The sequence below is a fragment of the Mobula hypostoma genome, chromosome 2 (genome assembly GCF_963921235.1).
Source record: "Mobula hypostoma chromosome 2, sMobHyp1.1, whole genome shotgun sequence".
Lineage (NCBI taxonomy): Eukaryota > Metazoa > Chordata > Chondrichthyes > Myliobatiformes > Myliobatidae > Mobula > Mobula hypostoma.
The window spans coordinates 156,417,408-156,438,145 of record NC_086098.1 but is presented as its reverse complement, the minus strand read 5'-3'; the positions used below and the strand labels follow the sequence as shown (position 1 = coordinate 156,438,145).

Sequence of the window (20,738 nt, the reverse complement as noted above, 5' to 3'; positions counted from 1 at the left end):
CACCAAGGAATCTAAAGTTGCTGACCCTCTCCACCTCTGATCGTCCAATGAGGACTGGTTTCCCCCTCCTGAAATCAATTATCAGCTCCTTGATCTTGCTGACATTCAGGCACCACTCAGCCACTACTCTGTCACCAGTCAACATCCCCAAAATTCTGCTGGGTCTGTGCCCAGCACCTAATATAAAGTTATTGTACCAAAGATGGAATTATCTGACACTTTCAATTACTCTCTTATCCTTCTCATTTCAGCAGGATCTCCATTAAAGAGTGAAATAAAAACTATTGGGAAGTTTTCTGCACAAATTTCTCCCAAGGATTCATGTCTTTAGCTAATATTGGAAGTATAACAAATTCCTGAAGTCAGCGTGCAAGTATGGTGAAATCTACCCAGTCGCCTGGATGACACTTGCTCTCCATGTGTGAAGATGCACGCTACATTTTCCTGGACCCTGCCGCATTTGATGTGAAGAGCTGATAGTTTTCATGCACTTTGAAATTATAAAATGACACTTACTTAGCTTCCATGTTAATATACTTCCCAACTCCTTGTCGATAGGCTCTTGGGGCAGTATTTGCACTGCTTTTAGGCTCTGATGGCTTTGCTTTGGCCTTTTCCTCCTCTTCCTCGTTCCTGTTTTTCTCCCTTTCTGCTGCAATCTAATAATAAAGAAATGAAGGATAAGGAAACGTTCACCCCATCCACAAGGGTTTCTGTCTGCGTATATTAAAGTGCATAAAACAAACTTATAATTGTTGTACAGTACAATGAGTTAAACCTGCAACATCCAGCTATATGGAAGAAAAGTCTTTTCCTCTGGTGCTTAATTTTCCAAAACAGGATGACACATTCTACCTGCAATCATTCCTGCTGCAACAGGGTAATGATGTGAGGTGAGGTGAGGTGAGGTGAGGTGAGATGGGTACATATTCAGGTTGCTGGAAATACTCAGCATGTCAAGCAGCATCTGTGGAAACAGAAACAGAGTTTACATTTCAGGTTGGAGAATTTCACCAGAATGGCTGCTTTGAGGAAGGGTCTCCAACCTGGAGTACTAACCTTTTCTTTCCACAGATGCTGCCTAACCTGTTGAGTGATTCAGAGTTTATTTTAGATTTCCAGCATCTGCCGTTTGTTTGATTTACAGATAAGACCTGGGTCAATGCTCTGCCCCAGATCCATGCAAAGTTGCTCAATTGGAGAGGCTGCCTGACTATGCATGCTACTTGTACAGAAATACTCAGTCATTTCTGACGAAACCAGTTCAGAAAGGCTCTGTACGGGGGATAGACAGACAAACTGTTATTGGCTCATTGTAATGGACTTTATTATAGAAGTCGGTGTGTAGCAGTGTGCCTCAGGGATCTGTACTGGGTCCAATGTTGTTTGTCATATTTAGTAATGATCTGGACGATGGGGTGGTAAATTGGATTAGTAAGTATGCAGATGATACTAAGATAGGTGGTGTTGTGAATGATGAGGTAGGTTTTCAAAACTTGCAGAGAGATTTGGGATAGTTAGAAGAGTGGGCTGCAAGATGGCAGATGGAGTTTAATGCTGAAAAATGGGAGGTGCTACATTTTGATAGAACTAATCAAAATAGAATATACATGGTAAATGGTAGGGCATTAAAGAATGCTGTAGAACAGAGGGATCTAGGAATAATGGTGCATAGTTCTCTGAAGATGGAATCTCATGTGGATAGGGTGGTGAAGAAAGCTTTTGGTTTGCTGGCCTTTATTAATCAGAGCATTGAGTATAGGAGTTGGGATGTAATGTTGAATTTGTATAAGGCATTGGTAAGGCCAAATCTGGAGTATTGTGTACAGTTCTGGTCACTGAGTTATAGGAAAAGTGTCAATAAAATTGAGAGAGTACAGAGGATATTTACTAAAATGTTGCCTGGGTTTTATCTCTTAAGTTACAGAGAAAGGTTTAACAAATTAGGTCTTTATTCTTTGAAGCGTAGAAGGTTGAGGGGGGACTTGATAGAGGTGTTTAAAATTATGAAGGGGATTGACAGAGTTGACGGGGTTAGACTTTTTCCACCGAGAGTGGGGAAGATTCAAACAGAGGACATGGGTTGAGAGTTAAAGGACAAAAGTTTAGGGGTAACATGAGGGGGAACTTCTTTACTCAGAGAGTGGTAGCTGTGTGGAATGAGCTTCCAGCAGAAGTGGTTGAGGCAGGTTCTATGTTGTTGTTTAAAGTTAAATTGGATAGGTATATGGACAGGAAAGGAATGGAGGGTTGTGGGCTGAGTGCAGGTCGGTGGGACTAGGATAGGGTAAGAGTTCAGCATGGACTAGAAGGGCTGAGATGGCCTGTTTCCGTGCTGTAATTGTTATATGGTTATATAAGTTCCTTGCTTTATAAACATGACATGAAATAACGAGCATTGTAAGTTATTAGTAAGTCACATCCGTGAGATGTAATAATGGGGAAAGCACACCACAGGGGAAATGTCTTGAAAATATAAATGCTAATAGAACAGCAGGGTAATTGGCCTCTCCCAGCTACTCTCTTATTTAATAAGATTACAGTCATCCAATCTTGACCTCAAAAACACTTTCCTGCCTGCCCACCACTGCCCCCATCCCAAACTTGCATTTCAAATGTCTGTCCATCACAATATTCAATGAGTCTGCCTGCATAGTTCCCTGGGTAAAGAATTCCAAACAGTCACAACCCTGAGAGAAGAAATTCTACCCAGCTGTCTTAAAAGGATGCTCACCACCGAGCACATCTACATGAAACGCTGTCGCAGGAAAGCAGCTTCCATCATCAGTGCCCTCTCCACCCAGGACCTGCTCGCTGCTCACTGCTGCCATCAGGAAGAAGGTACAGGAGCCTCAGGACTCTCACTACCAGGTTCAGGAATATCTATTACCCCTCAACCATCAAGCTCTTGAGTCAAAGTTCATTCAACTTCACTTGCCCTATCATTGAAACGCTCCCACAACCAATGAAAACACTTTCAAGAACTCTTCATCTCATGTTCTCAATACTTATTGGTTGGTTGGTTATTTATTTATTTATTTATTTATTCATTCATTCATTCTTCCTTTTTGTATTTTCACAGTGTTTTTCACACTGTTTGAATGCCCTAGTTAGTGCGGTCTTTCATTGATTCTGTTATAGTTATTATTTGATGGATTTATTGAGTATGCCCACAGAAAATGAATCTCAGGGATGTATATGGTAACATACTTGTACTTTCAGCTTTGAAGCCCTTCAGTGCAAATATACATTTTGTTAAGCATGAAGACGTAAATCCTACCTAATATTCTAGATCTGGATTAACCATCTTGTAAAGGTACATCATAACTCACCTACTTATACCAGGGGTGATTGATAAGTTCGTGGCCTGAGGTAGAAGCAGTCAATTTTAGAAAACCTAGCACATTCATTTTTCAACATAGTCCCTTCCTACATTTACACACTTAGTCCAACAGTTGTGGAGCATACGGACCTTGGACCTCCAGAAAGTGCCCACAACAGGGGTGATTGATAAGTTCGTGGCCTAAGGTGGCAGGAGATGAGTTATACAGCTCACATTACATGTACATGTAGTTCAACTCTGAGTGATTATGCAGAAAGTTTGAGGTTAATAACTCATCGGGGTGGTTGATAAGTTCGTGGCCTAAGGTAGAAGGAGATGAGTTATTAACTTCAAACTTTCTGCCTACCATAATCATCTGCTACCACTCTCTGGCTTCTCCCACTAAGCCATAGAACCATAGAAACTACAGCACAGAAACAGGCCTTTTGGCCCTTCTTGGCTGTGCCGAACCATTTTCTGCCTAGTCCCACTGACCTGCACACGGACCATATCCCTCCATACACCTCCCATCCATGCATCTGTCCAATTTATTCTTAAATGTTAAAAAAGAACCCGCATTTACCACCTCGTCTGGCAGCTCATTCCATACTCCCACCACTCTCTGTGTGAAGAAGCCCCCCAAAATGTTCCCTTTAAACATTTCCCCCCTCACCCTTAACCCATGTCCTCTGGCTTTTTTCTCCCCTTGCCTCAGTGGAAAAAGCCTGCTTGCATTCACTCTATATATACCCATCATAATTTTATATACCTCTATCAAATCTCCCCTCATTCTTCTACGCTCCAGGGAATAAAGTCCTAACCTATTCAACCTTTCTCTGTAACTGAGTTTCTCAAGTCCCGGCAACATCCTTGTAAACCTTCTCTGCACTCTTTCAACCTTATTTAATATCCTTCCTGTAATTTGGTGACCAAAACTGAACACAATACTCCAGATTCGGCCTCACCAATGCCTTATACAACCTCATCATAACATTCTAACTCTTATACTCAATACTTGGAATAATAAAGGCCAATGTACCAAAAGCTCTCTTTACAACCCTATCTACCTGTGACGCCACTTTTAGGGAATTTTGTATCTGTATTCCCAGATCCCTCTGTTCTACTGCACTCCTCAGTGCCTTACCATTAACCCTGTATGTTCTACCTTGGTTTGTCCTTCCAACGTGCAATACCTCACACTTGTCCATATTAAACTCCATCTGCCATTTTTCAGCCCATTTTTCCAGCTGGTCCAAGTCCCTCTGCAGGCTCTGAAAACCTTCCTCACTGTCTACTACACCTCCAATCTTTGTATCATCAGCAAATTTGCTGATCCAATTTACCACATTATCATCCAGATCACTGATATAGATGACAAATAACAATGGACCCAGCACTGATCCCTGTGGCACACCACTAGTCACAGGCCTCCACTCAGAGAAGCAATTCTCTACTACCACTCTTTAGCTTCTTCCATTGAGCCAATGTCTAATCCAATTTACCACCTCTCCATGTATACCTAGCGACTGAATTTTCCTAACTAACCTCCCATGCGGGACCTTGTCAAAGGCCTTACCGAAATCCATGTAGACAATATCCACTGCCTTCCCTTCATCCACTTTCCTGGTAACCTCCTCGAAAAACTCCAATAGATTGGTCAAACATGACCTACCACGCACAAAGCCATGTTGACTCTCCCTAATAAGTCCCTGTCTATCCAAATGCTTGTAAATTCTGTCTCTTAGTACTCCCTCCGATAACTTACCTACTACCGACGTTAAACTTACCGGCCTATAATTTCCCGGATTACTTTTCGATCCTTTTTTAAACAACAGAACAATATGAGCCACTCTCCAATCCTCTGGCACCTCACCCGTTGACAGCGACATTTTAAATATTTCTGCCAGGGCCCCTGCAATTTCAACACTAGTCTCTTTCAAGGTCCGAGGGAACACCCTGTCAGGTTCCGGGGATTTATCCACTTTAATTTTCCTCAAGACAGCAAGCACCTCCTCCTTTTCAATCTGTACAGTTTCCATGATCTCACTACTTGATTCCCTTAATTCCATAGACTTCATGCCAGTTTCCTTAGTAAATACCGACGAAAAAAACCTATTTCAGATCTCCCCCATTTCCTTTGGTTCCACACATAGCTGACCACTCTGATCTTCAAGAGGACCAATTTTATCCCTTACAATCCTTTTGCTCTTAATATACCTGTAAAAGCTCTTTGGATTATCCTTCACTTTGACTGCCAAGGCAACCTCATGTCTTCTTTTAGCCCTCCTGATTTCTTTCTTAAGTATTTTCTTGCACTTCTTAAACCCTTCAAGCACCTGATTTACTCCCTGTTTCCTATACATTTCATACAACTCCCTCTTCTTCTTTATCAGAGTTGCAATATCCCTTGAGAACCAAGGTTCCTTATTCCTATTCACTTTGCCTTTAATCCTGACAGGAACATACGAACTCTGCACTCTCAAAATTTCTCCTTTGAAGGCTTCTCACCTACCAATCACATCTTTGCCAGAGAACAACCTGTCCCAATCCACGCTTTTTAGATCCTTTCTCATTTCTTCAAATTTGGCCTTCTTCCAGTTCAGAACCTCAACCCTAGGACCAGATCTATCCTTGTCCATGATCAAGTTGAAACTAATGGTGTTATGATCACTGGAACCAAAGTGCTCCCCTATACAGACTTCCGTCACTTGTCCTAACTCGTTTCCTAACAGGAGATCCAATATTGCATCCTCTCTAGTTGGTCCCTCTATATATTGATTTAGTAAACTTCCCTGAACACATTTTACAAACTCTAAACCATCTAGACCCCTAACAGTATGGGAGTCCCAATCAATATATGGAAAATTAAAATCCCCTACCACCACAACTTTATGTTTCCTGCAGTTGCCTGCTATTCTCTGCGGATTTGCTCTTCCAAGTCTCGTTGACTATTGGGTGGTCTGTAATACAATCCTACTAATGTGGCCATACCTTTCCTGTTTCTCAGCTCTGCCCATAAGGACTCAGTAGACAAGCCCTCTAATCTGTCCTGCCTGAGCACTGCTGTAATATTTTCTCTAACAAGCAATGCTACTCCCCCACCTTTCACTCCTCTGCCTCGATCACATCTGAAACATCAGAACCCTGGAATATTAAGCTGCCAGTCCTGCCCCTCATGTAGCCAATAACTACTTCATCCTGAATGCCAAGCCTCCCATGCAGGACTTTGTCAAAGGCCTTGTTAAAGTCCACGTAGACTACGTCCACCACCTTTCCTTCATCAGCCTTCTTGTAAGCTCCTTAGACATAACCTGCCACACACAAAGCCACATTGACTTTCCTTAATCAGATCCTATTTAACGAATGGGGCACGGTGACGTGCTAGTGGAGTTGCTGCTTCGCTATCCAATGACATGGGTTCAATCCTAACCCCAATTCCTACAGCCCAGGGGTTAAGTAAGTCGTCCCCAGTTTGTGGGGAGTAGTGGGGACAAATAAGAAGAGATACAGTTGTGTTATTACTGGATTGACAGCAAATCCTGCTAATTTCACCGCAAAACAATATTTCTGATATTACTAAAATAGTGGAAAACTATCTGCTTTACCAGTACCTGCGGGGGAGGTGATCAAAGTTCAAAGTAAACTTTTAGGGTGCCACGGTAGCGTAGTGGTTAGCACATTGCTATTACAGCTCAGGGCGTTCCAGAGGTCAAACTTCAATCCTGGCACCATTCTCTAAGGAGTGTCTGTACGTCCTCCCCGTCAAATGCGTGGGTTTTCTCCAGGTCCTCCAGTTTCCTCCCACGGATCAAACATGTACCGAGTAAGTTAACTGGTCATTGTAAATTGTCCTGGGATTAAGTTAGGCTTAATTGGGTTTGCTGGGGGTTGCTGGGGTGGTGGGGCTTGAAGAGCCAGAAAGCCTACTCCATGCTGTATCGCCAGCTAGCTAGCTAGCTAGCTAAATAAGTAAGTAAGTAAGTAAGAAATATTTAAATAAAAAGCATTTCACACAGAGGAGGTACAGAGACTCCTTACAGAAGAGCACTGGAATTAAATCTGCTAGTACACTCTAAGCTGTACTAGCATTGTATTAACCACTACTCAACCATGGTGCCCTAAACATTACTTTGAACTTTGATCACCTTCTCCTGCAGGTATCAGTGAAGCAGACAGATTCTGATGTTAGCTGTCGGCTAGAATAGCTTCCAATAATTTACCCATGACTAACTTGGCTCACCCGATTAGAATTTCCTTAGAGCCTTTCTTAAACATCAGAACAATTTTAGCTATTGTCCAGTCCTTTAGCACCTCACCCGTGCCTAAGGATGTCTCTGCATCGCCAGGCCCTCGGGATTTATCCACCCTAATTCACCTCACAACAAGAAGCGCCTCCTCTTCCATAATCTGGATACAGTCAATGATGTCAGTACTTTTATCCCTAGTTGAATAGACTCCATGTCTGTCTCCCAAGTAAATTGCAAAAAATTAACTTAAGATCTCCCCCCATCTCTATCAGTTCCATGCATAAATGACTACGTTAATTTTCAAGAGGATCAACTTAGTCCCTTGCTATCCTCTTGCCATTGGGATTTTTTTCCGCCAGAGTAACCCCATGACTTCCTCGTTTTTTCTGCTTTCTCATACTCAAGCTCCTTGTTAGATCTTAACTGTGTATACCTGATATAGCTTCCTTTTTCTTCACTTGGGCCTCAATATCCCTTGATAACCAAGGCTGCCTAAACCAGTTAGCCTTGTCTTTTATTTTTAGACATTATTTTAGCACAATTTTAGGTAAATTGCTTGTATCATTCACTGATAAGACCCTGTTCAATACTTCTTTAGAACCTTCACAGATTCTTTCTGCATTCCTGGGACATGATCTCCCCAGGACAGCAATGTCAGGGATATCTGCCAGATAAGTTCCTCACCATTCTCCTTCCCTTCTTTATACTAGCTACCGCTCCCCCCGCCGCCCGCCACCTTAATTCTCAGTCCTGATGAAGGGACTTGACTTGAAACATCAGTGGGAACAGATGCTGCTTGACCTGCTGAGTTCCTCCAGCATTTGTGTTTTTCACTCCAGGTCTGTGCATCTGCAGACTCTTGCATCTTCAGTCAATTTTACTATCCTAGGAATCACATCATTAAACCTTTGTTGTACTCCATTCAAGCCAAGAGCATTCTTTCTTAGAGAAGGAGACCAAAGCTACACATAAAATTCCAGAGTGGATCTCCCAAGGCTTGCTTGGCCACAGCAAGACATCTTTTCTCCTGTATTCCAGTCTTCTTGCAATGAAGGTCAACATTCCACTTGGGCTTCCTATTTACTTGTGCTTCTACAAGGATACTCATATCTGGATGTCCCTTTCCTTTTGCTAATCTTTTAATACTTAGGTTACTTTGCCACTCTGTTTTTGAAACAAAGTGGATAACCTCACATTTTTTCATGTTAAACTGTATCTGCCATCCATTTGCTCATCTAGTGAACTTGTCTAAGTCGCATTGAAACTTCTTTGTATCCTACTCATAGCTCATAACCCATCTTGAGCTTCGTGTCATTTGCAGACTTAGAAATGTTATAATAAATTTCATCAAGCCATTGATATACATTATGAACAGATGGAGCCCAAACTCTGCTCTCTGACTATTTACCAAGTTTCAGTTCATATTACCCCACTATCCCATGTGTTTTCATTTGACCTTTTACCACTGATTATCGGATCTTATCAGAAGCCTACTTTATCGAATCCTGTTAATGCTTTCCAAGTGTTTTGTCACTGCATCCTTTAGAATAGATTTCAGCATTTTCCCCACTACTGACTTTAGATTAAATTATTTTATTTAGATACAGCAAGGTAACAGGCCTTTCTGCCCCAGACTGTCCAATTATACCTGTGACAAATTAACCTATTAACCTGTAAGTCTTTGGAATGTAGGAGGAAACTAGAGCAGCTGGAAAACATCCACGCATCATGGGAAGAACACACAGACACTGGTGGAATTGAGCCCAGGTTGCTGGTGCTGAATTAGCATTATGCTAGCTGCTACGCTACTGTGCCAATCTGTAATTTACTGACTGATAATTCTAGGGCCACTCACTTTGGTACTTTGAGATGCAGATTACAAGATGAATGGAATCTTTTAGCCTTACACCCCATTTCTTTCCTCCCTGTCTATAGACCACTGGTTCACGAATATATATGGAGTCATGCATTCATACCGCATGGAGTAACACCCTTTGCTTCCACTGAGTGTGTACCAGCCAACAAGCACCCATTTACACTAACTTTATATATTCTCTTCACACTCCCATGAAGTCCTTACTCACTTACACACCAGGGACCATTAACAGTGGCAAACAATCCCAACAACCCGCAAATCTTTGGGATATGGAGGAAACTAGAGACTGGAAGAAAACCTGGTGATCGCAAGGAGAACATGCAAACTCCACACAGACAGAACACGGAAAGCCAGGATTGAACTTGGGTTACTGGAACCGTGCCACTATTTGTGCTTTTGTGGAAACAAAATCAAAGTATGTGTTATTCTGCCATTTCTTTGCTCCAATCATAATAGCTCCATTTCTAATTGGAGAGGACTTATACTAGTTTCACTAACATTTTTCCTTCATAATTTACCAAAGTTTTTATTGTCAGTTTAAAGGTCCAGCAAGCTTATGCTCCATTATAATTTCTACTGCCTTTGTTTCAATGGTTTACTTTCATTTTGTTTTATAATCACTTTCAAATCCATTTTGATATTGCTTGTAGTATAATATCATCTTTTGTTTATTCTCATTCTGTATCTTTGTCATCCTTTGATGATTTTAAACAGCTTAGTAATCCTCAGGTTTATTATCCTTGTGACATTTTTGTAAGCTTATGTTAATTCCAATATAATCTTTAATGGAGTTCTTCAATTCTCAAGAATTTGTATTCATATGAAAATTAGGAAATGTTTCTATAAAATGTAGCATTGTTTACATGGAACATAGAATAGTACAGCACAGTACAGGCCCTTTGGCCCACAATGTTGTGCCGACCCTCAAGCCTTGCCTCCCATATAACGCCCCACCTTATATTCCTCCATATACCTGTCTAGTAGTCTCTTAAAGTTCACGAGTGTATCTGCCTCCACCACTGACTCAGGCAGTGCATTCCACGCACCAACCACTCTCTGAGTAAAAAACCTTCCTCTAATATCCCCCTTGAACTTCCCACCCCTTACCTTAAAGCCATGTCCTCTTGTATTGAGCAGTGATGCCCTGGGGAAGAGGCACTGGCTATCCACTCTATCTATTCCTCTTATTATCTTGTACACCTCTATCATGTCTCCTCTCATCCTCCTTCTCTCCAAAGAGTAAAGCCCTAGCTCACTTAATCTCTGATCATAATGCATACTCTCTAAACCAGGCAGCATCCTGGTAAATCTCCTCTGTACTCTTTCCAATGCTTCCGCATCCTTCCTATAGTGAGGTGACCAGAACTGGACACAGTACTCCAAGTGTGGCCTAACCAGAGTTTTATAGAGCTGCATCATTACATCGCGACTCTTAAACTCTATCCCTCGACTTATGAAAGCTAACACCGCATAAGCTTTCTTAACTACCCTATCCACCTGTGAGGCAACTTTCAGGGATCTGTGGACATGTACCCCCAGATCCCTCTGCTCCTCCACACTACCAAGTATCCTGCCATTTACTTTGTACTCTGCCTTGGAGGTTGTCCTTCCAAAGTGTACCACCTCACACTTCTCCGGGTTGAACTCCATCTGCCACTTCTCAGTTCACTTCTGCATCCTATCAATGTCTCTCTGCAATCGTTGACAACCCTCTACACTATCTACAACACCACCAACCTTTGTGTCGTCTGCAAACTTGCCAACCCACCCTTCTACCCCGACATCCAGGTCGTTAATAAAAATCACGAAAAGTAGAGGTCCCAGAATAGATCCTTGTGAGACACCACTAGTCACAATCCTCCAATCTGAATGTACTCCCTCCACCATGACCCTCTGCCTTTGCAGGCAAGCCAATTCTGAATCCACCTGGCCAAACTTCCCTGGATCCCATGCCTTCTGACTTTCTGAATAAGCCTACCTTGTGGAACCTTGTCAAATGCCTTAGTAAAATTCATATAGATCACATCCACTGCACTACCCTCATCTATATGCCTGGTCACCTCCTCAAAGAACTCTATTAGGCTTGATGGACACGATCTGCCCTTCACAAAGCCATGCTGATTGTCCCTGATCAGACCATGATTCTCTAAATGCCCAGAGATCCTACCTCTAAGAATCTTTTCCAACAGCTTTCCCACCACAGACGTAAGGCTCACTGGTCTATAATTACCCGGACTATCCCTACTACCTTTTTTGAACAAAGGGACAACATTCCCCTCCCTCCAACCCTCCGGTACCATTCCCGTGGACAACGAGGACATAAAGATCCTAGCCAGAGGCTCAGCAATCTCTTCCCTCGCCTCGTGGAGCAGCCTGGGGAATATTCCATCAGGCCCCCGGGACTTATCTGTCCTAATGTATTTTAACAACTCCAACACCTCCTCTCCCTTAATATCAACATGCTCCAGAACATCAACCTCACTCATATTGTCCTCACCATCATCAAGTTCCCTCTCATTGGTGAATACCGAAGAGAAGTATTCATTGAGGACCTCGCTCACTTCCACAGCCTCCAGGCACATCTTCCCACATTTATCTCTAATCGGTCCTACCTTCACTCCTGTCATCCTTTTTTTCTTCACATAATTGAAGAAGGCCTTGGGGTTTTCCTTTACTCTACTCACCAAGGCCTTCTCATGCCCCTTTCTTGTTCTTCTCAGCCCTTTCTTAAGCTCCTTTCTTGCTTCCCTATATTCCTCAATAGACCCAGCTGATCCTTGCTTCCTAAACCTCATGTATGCTGCCTTCTTCCACCCGACTAGATTTTCCACCTCACTTGTCACCCATGGTTCCTTCACCCTACCATTCTTTATCTTCCTCACCGGGACAAATTTATCCCTAACATCCTGCAAGAGATCTCTAAACATCGACCACATGTCCATAGTGCATTTCCCTACAAAAACATCATCCCAATTCACACCTGCAAGTTCTAGCCTTATAGCCTCATAATCTGCCTTTCTCCAATTAAAAATTTTCCTGTCCTCTCTGATTCTATCCTTTTCCATGATAATGCTAAAGGCCAGGGAGCGGTGGTCACTGTCCTCCAGATGCTCACCCACTGAGAGATCTGTGACCTGACCTGGTTCATTACCTAGTACTAGATCTAGTATGGCAATCCCCCTAGTCAGCCTGTCCACATACTGTGACAGGAATCCATCCTGGACACACTTAACAAATTCTGCCCCATCTAAACCCTTGGAACTAATCAGGTGCCAATCAATATTAGGGAAGTTAGAGTCACCCATGATAACAACCCTGTTATTTTTGCACCTTTCCAAAATCTGCCTCCCGATCTGACCTCTGTATCTCTGCTGCTACCAGGGGGCCTATAGAATACCCCCAAAAGAGTAACTGCTCCCTTCCTGTTCCTGACTTCCACCCATAGTGACTCAAAAGAGGATCCTGCTACATTATCCACCCATTAAATGTCATGATATCCTATTTCCAACCCTACTTTAGTCCATTGCCATCTCTGTTTACATGATTGACTTTGTTTGAATTTAAGAGTCTGCTCAACCCTAATGTGTAACTCAGTTGAAATACAATCCCCCAGAAGATTTTTTTAAATACTGTACATGTTGATTAATTAATCCTGCTTTGGTTTATAGCACTCGGTCTAAAATAACCTTTTCTCCAAACAGGAGAGCCTACTAACACATAAACCAAACAGATATACTGTATATTAATTTTGGATTAGGATGACACAATTCAATTTCTTATTAATTATGAGCTAATGTGCTCCTTTAACCATCACTGGTACGGAATTCTTGCAGGGCTAGAGTGCAAAAAACATCTAATGACGTGATTCCATCTTTTCTTTGAACTCACCAGAAGATCTGCTTCTTCAAAAGGATCCACAAATACTGCTGTGCTCTCAATTCTGATCTCTTCCTGTGAACATACAGAAAAAAAGGGTTCAGCTATTCTTATTATGAATATTAAATGAATTATGTCAAAGTTTGACACCAAGCCTGGAAAAAATAACGCACATGCGAGATATATAAACATCCATGGAATTCTTCAGGTTAAATTATTAGGAGCTTATAAATTTTATTTTTGCCTTATTCTGTAGTTAACTATGAACAGTTACAATTGAAAAAATAAGATTTAAAATTCATTTTTCGCTGATGTGTAATGTAGTGCAGAGTTGCCTTTGTGAATTTAGCAGCCAGGCCTTTTCTCAAAAAGTATGTTAATACCATTAGGTGTTAACATTCCCCAGTGCTCATTACACACATCTACTTAAGAATCAATAAAGTTTATCTTTTTCAGCCGCTGCTTATTTGAACAAGGTATCTGCTGTAAATCTGTTTCTGCTGGCTAGATATCAGATAAGAAATGGGCGTATTTAGGATCAAGCTGAGAAAAAGGTAATCACCTGGAGGATTAAATCTTTTAAAGTCCTTATTCCATGGTGGGGTGGGGGAATGCTCTTTTGCAGAACATAGGAATCAGGCACCAGGGCAGGAATGGATTCTCAATATTCCTGGATTTCAGTGCTTTAAAAGGGATAGAGAGGGTGGAAAAAGGGGAGGAGGGGTGGCATTACTGGTCAGGGATACTATTACAGCTACAGAAAGGGTGGGTAATGTAGCAGGATCCTCTTTTGAGTCAATATGGGTGGAAGTCAGGAACAGGAAGGGAGCAGTTACTCTACTGGGGGTATTCTATAGGCCCCCTGGTAGTAGCAGAGATACAGAGGAGCAGATTGGGAGGCAGATTTTGGAAAGGTGCAAAAATAACAGGGTTGTTATCATGGGTGACTTTAACTTCCCTAATATTGATTGGCACCTGATTAGTTCCAAGGGTGTAGATGGGGCAGAGTTTGTTAAGTGTGTCCAGGATGGATTCCTGTCACAGTATGTGGACAGGCCGGCCAGGGGGAATGCCATACTAGATCTAGTACTAGGTAATGAACCGGGTCAGGTCACAGATCTCTCAGTGGGTGAGCATCTGGGGGACAGTGACCACCGCTCCCTGGCCTTTGTAATTATCATGGAAAAGGATAGAATCAAAGAGGACAGGAAAATTTTTAATTGGGGAAAGGCAAATTATGAGGCTATAAGGCTAGAACTTGCGGGTGTGAATTGGGATGATGTTTTTGCAGGGAAATGTACTACGGACATGTGGTCGATGTTTAGAGATCTCTTGCGGGATGTAAGGGATAAATTTGTCCTGGTGAGGAAGATAAAGAATGGTAGGGTGAAGGAACCATGGGTGACAAGTGAGGTGGAAAATCTAGTCAGGTGGAAGAAGGCAGCATACATGAGGTTTAGGAAGCAAGGATCAGATGGGTCTATTGAGGAATATAGGGAAGCAAGAAAGGAGCTTAAGAAGGGGCTGAGAAGAGCAAGAAGGGGGCATGAGAAGGCCTTGGTGAGTAGGGTAAAGGAAAACCCCAAGGCATTCTTCAATTATGTGAAGAAAATAAGGATGACAGGAGTGAAGGTAGGACCGATTAGAGATAAATGTGGGAAGATGTGCCTGGAGGCTGTGGAAGTGAGCGAGGTCCTCAATGAATACTTCTCTTCGGTATTCATCAATGAGAGGGAACTTGATGATGGTGAGGACAATATGAGTGAGGTTGATGTTCTGGAGCATGTTGATATTAAGGGAGAGGAGGTGTTGGAGTTGTTAAAATACATTAGAACAGATAAGTCCCCGGGGCCTGACGGAATATTCCCCAGGCTGCTCCACAAGGTGAGAGAAGAGATTCCTGAGCCTCTGGCTAGGATATTTATGTCCTCGTTGTCCACGGGAATGGTACCGGAGAATTGGAGGGAGGCGAATGTTGTTCCCTTGTTCAAAAAAGGTAGTAGGGATAGTCCGGGTAATTATAGACCAGTGAGCCTTACGTCTGTGGTGGGAAAGCTGTAGGAAAAGATTCTTAGAGATAGGATCTATAGGCATTTAGAGAATCGTGGTCTGATCAGGGACAGTCAGCATGGCTTTGTGAAGGGCAGATCGTGTCTAACAAGCCTGATAGAGTTCTTTGAGGAGGTGACCAGGCATATAGATGAGAGTAGTGCAATGGATGTGATCTATATGGATTTTAGTAAGGCATTTGACAAGGTTCCACATGGTAGGCTTATTCAGAAAGTTAGAAGGGATGAGATCCAGGGAAGTTTGGCCAGGTGGATTCAGAATTGGCTTGCCTGTAGAAGGCAGAGAGTGGTGGTGGAGGGAGTACATTCAGATTGGAGGATTGTGACTAGTGGTGTCCCACAAGGATCTGTTCTGGGACCTCTACTTTTCGTGATTTTTATTAATGACCTGGATGTCGGGGTAGAAGGGTGGGTTGGCAAGTTTGCAGACGACACAAAGGTTGGTGGTGTTGTGGATAGTGTAGAGGATTGTCAAAGATTGCAGAGAGACATTGATAGGATGCAGAAGTGGGCTGAGAAGTGGCAAATGGAGTTCAACCCGGAGAAGTGTGAGGTGGTACACTTTGGAAGGACAAACTCCAAGGCAGAGTACAAAGTAGATGGCAGGATACTTGGTAGTGTGGAGGAGCAGAGGGATCTCGGGGTACATGTCCACAGATCCCTGAAAGTTGCCTCACAGGTGGATAGGGTAGTTAAGAAAGCTTATGGGGTGTTAGCTCTCATAAGTCGAGGGATAGAGTTTAAGAGTCGCAATGTAATGATGCAGCTCTATAAAACTCTGGTTAGGCCACACTTGGAGTACTGTGTCCAGTTCTGGTCACCTCACTATAGGAAGGATGTGGAAGCATTGGAAAGGGTACAGAGGAGATTTACCAGGATGCTGCCTGGTTTAGAGAGTATGCATTATGATCAGAGATTAAGTGAGCTAGGGCTTTACTCTTTGGAGAGAAGGAGGATGAGAGGAGATATGATAGAGGTGTACAAGATAATAAGAGGAATAGATAGAGTGGATAGCCAGCGCCTCTTCCCCAGGGCACCACTGCTCAATACAAGAGGATATGGCTTTAAGGTAAGGGGTGGGAAGTTCAAGGGGGATATTAGAGGAAGGTTTTTTACTCAGAGAGTGGTTGGTGTGTGGAATGCACTGCCTGAGTCAGTGGTGGAGGCAGATACTCTAGTGAAATTTAAGAGACCACTAGACAGGTATATGGAGGAATCTAAGGTGGAGGCTTATATGGGAGGCAGGGTTTGAGGGTCGGCACAACATTGTGGGCCGAAGGGCCTGTACTGTGCTGTACTATTCTATGTTCTATGTTCTATATTCAAGGCTGAGACTGATGAAAATTTTGGAAACAATAGATATGGGCTTGAACAGGAGAGTGGAGTTGAGGTCAAGGATCTTATGATATGATAGGCAAAGAGGCATGAATTGACATATTTTCTTCCACATTCTGAAGCAACTGGAATTCTTTTAGGGATTTAGACAATTACAATAGGAACGGCCAACCCTTACAGTTCACATTTCGTGACAGCCGAGGAATGTTCTTTGTAGATCAGAAGTGGACTCCAACAGAACTAGGAATTCTAGACCAGTGTCTTTTTGCTAATTATGTGAAAATTTCTTGTGCATTTTCAACATCAACGCCACTAATAAAATGCAAAATGTTGCTATTGTTGTTGGCGTAGATATTCAAAACAGTGGCCCTTCTGAACAAATCATACTTTGGTAATCAGTTTCAGTAACAAATATCCAGTCCCTCAATACCAGCCATTGCAAACTCAGGATTTCACTCACGCTTCATTCAAGATAGGAATACAACTGTTAATTTCTGACCATTATATGATATAAAATGTGGAAAAGATGGATAGACTGTCTAAAGTTGTGCTAGTAACAGGTTACCAGTACCTTTGGCAGGTCAGTCTTTACATCACTCTCCACATTCTCCATGGTTGTCAATGTCTCAAAGCCACCAACCACTCTGCAAAAAGAAATAACACACTGACATGCATTGTGTTGCAGGTACTTGCAAAAGAACAAAACTGCAAGAGGGTATATCAGCTTCCTCATTTTCCTGTAAATGTGAAGATCTTTGACTTAACAAAATTCTGTAATTCTGAGAGCTCACCGTTGCAAATTGACAAAGTCCAACAAATTAATGAACTTTTAATACTGACAAGCAATTATTTGCAGCATATGGAAGGGCAGAACTTTTAATATTGACAATCAATTATTTGCAGCATTCAGGAAGGGCAGAAAACCAAATGAACTTGATGGATACAGTTCCTCATAATCATTAGATTGTAAAAATGCCATCATTGCCACAGGGTAATGGACCAGATCAGACTGTTACAGAAATTGAGACTATTCACATTTAATGCGAGTTATATGTGCATGATCAATAGGATGGTGCCATTTCCTGAGAGAAAGTTACCACCTGCCTGGTTTTGTTCTCACGCTGCTGGAACCTTTCGATACGACATGGTTGTTCATCCACTTCAGTACTCGACTTGTAAATATTTGCTATTAGCAAGAACTAATATGTTCAGAATTAATTCCACACACAACAAAAATCTTTATGTTTTAATTTTGTTAGGAATAGTAGTGTGGTGATTAAATTACTGGACGAGTAAACCTGAGATTCAATGGGAATTGACAGCTGACAGCTGGGAAATTTAAAGTCAGCTAACTAAATAAACTAGAGTTAAAGCTAAGTAAAGTCAGCTGATATAGTGAATATGAACTACTGGAATGAAGTCTTTCATAGAAATCTAAATGCAACTTTAGACCCCAGAATGCAATTGATTTTTAACTAACCTATGAAATAACTATCAAGCCACACAGTTGGACCAAACATGTAGGAATAATAAACGGGATCATTGCAATCTGTATTTTTTCCTCCAAGTTACGCACAACTCTCAATGCAAAAATACACTTCCATTCTGGTGTAAATCCCGGCTAGGTTTAAATCCTGGAAAACCCCAGTCTAACAGCAATCTTTCTCATATGGATCATACCAGTCCACATGATCTATCCAGTGCAGTGAGAAATTGATGGTTTTGACAGCATAAATGATAGTTTTTGACAGCAAAGTTCATGTCTCAAGAATGAATAATTGTTTTAATTGAGCCATCAATTCCTTCCTGACAGAGTTTTATAATTAGTAATACGCCATGCATAACATTTTAAAATATTTATGTTAGAAAAGGATAAATTCTAATATTTAGCAAAACCATTTTGTCACTAATATCAACTCAAGGCAGTTCTCCCCATACTAACTTTTTTTCCACGAGGCAGGGAGCTTGGTTTGCTTTGCAAACCGTTAACATGCTTTGAAAGGTGGTCAGTATGAATTAAAGATGAAGGTCTAAACTACGTTTGTAAATAGAAGATGTATTAACTGTTCAAACAGTTCTAACCATTGGACTGCAAACCTGGATTTCAGCTTCAGATTCTCAGAAGAGTAAACTACTTGTAAGTAGTCAATTCTGTAAGTGCATGATCTAAGGATCTTTCAGCAGTGAATCCAGATGTCCTGCTTTTACATTATGATAACCCAGCCTGCAAGGGAAAAAGCAACATCCCATTTGCCTCCAATGTCTGAGCTATCTACCTACCTACACTCAGCCACACTGGTTGACATCTCACACCTATGAATTGATACTAAACCTACTGGAACCAAATATCAGGTGGTGAGTATAACTGGATGATGAAAATCATACATAGATTGTTGTCAACTGTAGACATATTTTACCAGCGCTACACCAGAGCACCCTCACCTTCATGAACAATGTATAGAATCACTTTCAAAGATTCTACAAGTCATTTTCCCAGTATTATTTATTTACTTCTTTATGATTTGCATGATTTGTCTTCTTTTGTACAATAGTTGCTGGTTGGCCTTTGTTTATGTATAGTTTTTAAATTAAATTCTATTGTATTTCTTTACTTTCCTGTAAATGCCTGCAAGATAATAAATCTCAAGGTAATATATGGTGACACATACGTACTTTGATAATAAATTTACTTTGAATTTGACTTTCATGTCTATTCCTCAGCATCTCCTATGACACGCTCCTCAATCCCCATTTACAATAAACTCCAGTGTTCTGTTCATAAATTATACTGGTATTGCAACTGTGCACAACCACACTCATAGTTACTTGGGTGCTAGCACTTATTGTCCCATATCAAATAAATTGACACTGTGATTTAACTTAAACTCTTTCTTCTACTTCTACACTCTTAAGGCTACCTAACAAGATAAGAGCCCATGGAATTACGGGAAAGTTACATACGTGGATAGAGCGTTGGCTGATTGGCAGGAAACAGAGAGTGGGAATAAAGGGATCCTATTCTGGTTGGCTGCTGGTTACCAGTGGTGTTCCACAGGGGTCTGTGTTGGGGCCGCTTCTTTTTACATTGTACATCAACGATTTGGATTATGGAATAGATGGCTTTGTGGCTAAGTTTGCTGATGATACAAAGATAGGTGGAGGGGCTGGTAGTGCTGAGGAAACGGAGAGTCTGCAGAGAGACTTGGATAGATTGGAAGAATGGGCAGAGAAGTGGCAAATGAAGTACAATGTTGGAAAGTGTATGGTTATGCACTTTGGCAGAAAAAATAAATGGGCAGACTATTATTTAAATGGGGAAAGAATTCAAAGTTGTGAGATGCAACGGGACTTGGGAGTCCTCGTACAGGATACCCTTAAAGTTAACCTCCAGGTTAAGTCAGTAGTGAAGAAGGCGAATGCAATGTTGGCATTCATTTCTAGAGGGATAGAGTATAGGAGCAGGGATGTGATGTTGAGGCTCTATAAGGCGCTGGTGAGACCTCACTTGGAGTACTGTGGGCAGTTTTGGTCTCCTTATTTAAGAAAGGATGTGCTGACGTTGGAGAGGGTACAGAGAAGATTCACTAGAATGATCCCGGGAATGAGAGGGTTAACATATGAGGAACGTTTGTCCGCTCTTGGACTGTATTCCTTGGAGTTTAGAAGAATGAGGAGAGACCTCATAGAAACATTTCGAATGTTGAAAGGCATGGACAGAGTGGATGTGGCAAAGTTGTTTCCCATGATGGGGGAGTCTAGTACGAGAGGGCATGACTTAAGGATTGAAGGGCGCCCATTCAGAACAGAAATGCGAAGAAATTTTTTTAATCAGAGGGTGGTGAATCTATGGAATTTGTTGCCATGGGCAGCAGTGGAGGCCAAGTTATTGGGTGTATTTAAGGCAGAGATTGATAGGTATCTGAGTAGCCAAGGCATCAAAGGTTATGGTGAGAAGACGGAGGAGTGGGACTAAATAGGAGAATGGATCAGCTCATGATAACATGGCGGAGCAG

The 20,738-nt window shown here is 41.9% G+C and overlaps 1 protein-coding gene across 1 annotated transcript in view; it reads right to left on the bottom strand.

Annotated features, from left to right (window-relative positions):
- ppil2 (peptidylprolyl isomerase (cyclophilin)-like 2) overlaps positions 1–20,738 on the bottom strand; it is a 389,068-nt gene that overhangs the window by 9,101 nt on the left and 359,229 nt on the right. Inside the window, exons 17-19 of the mRNA XM_063040908.1 lie at positions 17,297–17,369; positions 13,334–13,396; positions 517–659 (exon numbers count right to left, since the gene is read on the bottom strand). Coding sequence (XP_062896978.1) covers positions 517–659; positions 13,334–13,396; positions 17,297–17,369 — 279 coding nt within the window. The remainder of the gene's footprint in view (positions 1–516; positions 660–13,333; positions 13,397–17,296; positions 17,370–20,738) is intronic.